At 40.9% G+C, this 2,982-nt stretch overlaps 1 protein-coding gene across 5 annotated transcripts in view; it reads right to left on the bottom strand.

Annotated features, from left to right (window-relative positions):
• Positions 1 to 2,540, bottom strand: part of rock2a (rho-associated, coiled-coil containing protein kinase 2a) — a 32,713-nt gene extending 30,173 nt beyond the window's left edge. For all 5 annotated transcript variants that reach the window (XM_014009745.1, XM_014009752.1, XM_014009760.1 and 2 more), the window contains exon 1: positions 1,619 to 2,540. In XM_014009745.1, the coding sequence (XP_013865199.1) occupies positions 1,619 to 1,717 (99 nt within the window). In that variant the 5' untranslated portion in view covers positions 1,718 to 2,540. The remainder of the gene's footprint in view (positions 1 to 1,618) is intronic.
• Positions 2,541 to 2,982: the final 442 nt, after the last annotated feature.

Genomic DNA, 2,982 nt, shown 5'->3' with positions numbered 1-2,982 from the left:
CTTCTAATCACTATTTCAGTCTTTCTATCTTTCTAATTACTTCTCTGTTTTTCTCTCTCTCTATTTTCTCTTCACAAAAAAAAATCATAATGGTGTGGAGAGGTTGGCTATAAGAGGAGAAGGGAGGCCATCCAGAAAAAAAAAAGAAAACAAATCCAGTGGTTGATGAGATATTTTGTTACCAGACAAAGACTTTTTAACAACAGATCTCTGAGATCCGTTAGAGCTCAGGGCTCAAACTGGGAATGACTCTCAGCTACCATCACACCAAAGTTTAACTCAGTGTCTACCATTTGATGAAATATAGCAAGCTTGGATTTCGTAGTTAAAAATTGTTACAAATTCCTCGGTCTGCCTTTTCTCTTAGTGTTAGCATTAGCATTAGCTGCTCTGCACTGCCTTCCACCCCTGGGCTTACATGCACGCCTGATAGTGAAAGTATTAAATGCAAGAATATGCCATCATCAAATGGCACTAATTACAGTAACTGCAAAGGGTCAAATACTAATTGATRACAGTTTTTCAGACGATTAATTGCACACAACACGATTTTGGCCAACCCCGATAAACATTGGTGTCAGGTCAAATAAACCAGGGCATAGTAACAATATTTGTTACATTACTTTTATCCATTTAAGTACATTAAACTCACTCTTTTGTACCAGCTTATGTTGTCATTTTAATTAGTGTGCAATTAATCCAGAAAATCTTCTCAGGACCCCACCTTGCTGTTTCAGGACCCCATGGTGGGACCCTAACTTTGGGAACCACTGGTCTACTTGACAGACTTAGGTATGCATATCCTTCAGCTACAAAAAGTCAAAAAAAAAGTCAAGAAACTTTGCAAAATACTCCTGATTTTACCCACTTTGTCACATAAATGGTATATTTTCTTAATAAATTGGCAAGGTCAAAATGAGACAGGAAGTGACATCAAAGGGGAACTGTGAGAAAACTAAGTTTTGTTTATCTAAACAATAACTGAACTGATTCTTCTTTATCTCTATGATAAAATAAACATCAAACTCTTCTCTACAGGCTGTGTTGTTAACCGTAGCAGCAATGCTGTTTACATGCAGACGTTTCCCTTTGATGTCACTTCCTGTTACTTCACACTTCTCATCTCCAAAGTGTGAACATTAGATGCCACAGTTGTAGGTGCAAATCTGGTGTTTACAATCATGAGAGTTCAACCAAGATGTGTCCAGTGGTGCATGGGATATTTTGCTAACATGACAACAGAGGTGCAAAAACATTGGTTTTGCCCTTTAAAATATTAAACTATGTGTAAGTGCCACAGCTGGTGTACATATCCCTAATTACTAAACTGAGTGGGAGTTTTGTCCGGAAATATTAGTCCCAGTTAATCCTAATCTGCAGACACGCTTCAGAGAGCCCCAAACTGTGCTGTCTGCCCCCGGTCTTAACCATTAATCAGGCTRTCTGAAGTACACATCCACCGTCACGTTTAACTCAACATAAACATGGCAACAACAACAAAAAAARGGGTGTCTGGTTTCAGCCCTGACGTGAGCATTATGTGACTGCAGGTTCCAGGTGATAGACGGCACCATTAATATTCTATGAGGTGTATCCCGTTTTTTGTTTTTAAACTCACCAGCAAACTTTCCAGGTTTATGGCGGATCTGGGGTCCCTGATCATGTCCTCCAGCTTCTTCAGCCGGGTTTCCATCCTCCTCTCGGCTCCCAGCGACATGACGGCTCTGTTTCAGAACTCAAACCAACTTTACAAAAATAAAATAAAATGTTATCCTCCGCAACAAAAGTGCTGTTTGGTGTTTTTACATGGAGCCCGCTTTTGTCCCTGGCTAACTGCCGAAGGCCTGGCGGAGCAGCCTTGGGCTCTCAGCCCACCCAAATCGCTTCCAAAAAATGGGAATAGTTTTAAAAAAAAAAGCACGATGAGAGGAGATTATTCCCAAAAGAAATAAAAAAAATAAACTCCAAAAACTAGCCGCTAAATTAGCATGCTAGCTTTAAGTGTCGAAGCTGTGGTTACCTTCCTGTTCGGCGAAAGATGCATTTTTTTTTCCCACCAACTCCGCCGATAAAGTTTGAATATGGTGATAGCAGAAGCAGCAACAGGCAAGGCAAGCAGGGCGTTTTCCCTCTCCTCCCCTTCTTTTTTCTCTCCCCCASCTCCGGATTTCGGGTCGTTTGTGGGGAGAGAAAAAAAAATCCTTGAGTTTCAGAGCGAATTCCGCCTCGTTTCACCCCATTCAACGCCGCCTGGAAGCCCGTTAAGAGAGTTTACCGTCGTCGGCTGTCACAAGTCATCTGCTCTCCCGCGCCGAGTTTCTAACCAGCAAACCCTCCGCTTCGAGCTCAACTCCCGCTGGCATTTTCGCATTTGTCCCCCTCGACTCGTTCAGGGATGTAAAGACAGGAGGAAAAGRAAAAAAAAGAGGAAAAAAGTTCCCGAGGAAATAGTCTTGCTTCGCAGTCCACTCACATCTACACAAACTGAGCGGAGGCTGAAGAGACTCTTCTCCTCCCCCGGACGTCAACGCTAAAGAACTACATTACCCAGAATCCCTCGCTTCGCTGTTCTAGATTCACGACCAGGAACTGCCTGGAGTCTTGTCAAACAAGCGAAATACTCGTTTTCTGACACTTTTAAACATTTTCACACGCCTTTATAACTTTACAAAGGCCACCGTTTTATGTTTTCAGTGCACCGTTTTTAAATACTTTACTTACTCAAGATTTATCTGATTAAATTAAGATAAACGTTTTTTTTCTTCTATCATGAAGCCTAGAACCTATAGAGAAATCACATGTTCTGCTATATTTCAAAGTAAATACTGTGCTAAATGGCTGAAAAAGCTGAAACCGAGTTGCTAAGTCTATGAGTACCAGTGTTGTAGACTATAAGTACCTCAAAGTGATAAATGAGTAAAAGTATTTTATCATGAAATAATTTTGGTACAAGTTAAAATCTCCTCCAAGAATATTACTTGA

The sequence above is a fragment of the Austrofundulus limnaeus genome, unplaced genomic scaffold (assembly GCF_001266775.1).
Source record: "Austrofundulus limnaeus strain Quisiro unplaced genomic scaffold, Austrofundulus_limnaeus-1.0 Scaffold2, whole genome shotgun sequence".
Taxonomy (NCBI): Eukaryota; Metazoa; Chordata; class Actinopteri; order Cyprinodontiformes; family Rivulidae; genus Austrofundulus; species Austrofundulus limnaeus.
The sequence above is the reverse complement of the archived record's forward strand: the minus strand, read 5'-3'. Positions and strand labels throughout refer to the sequence as shown.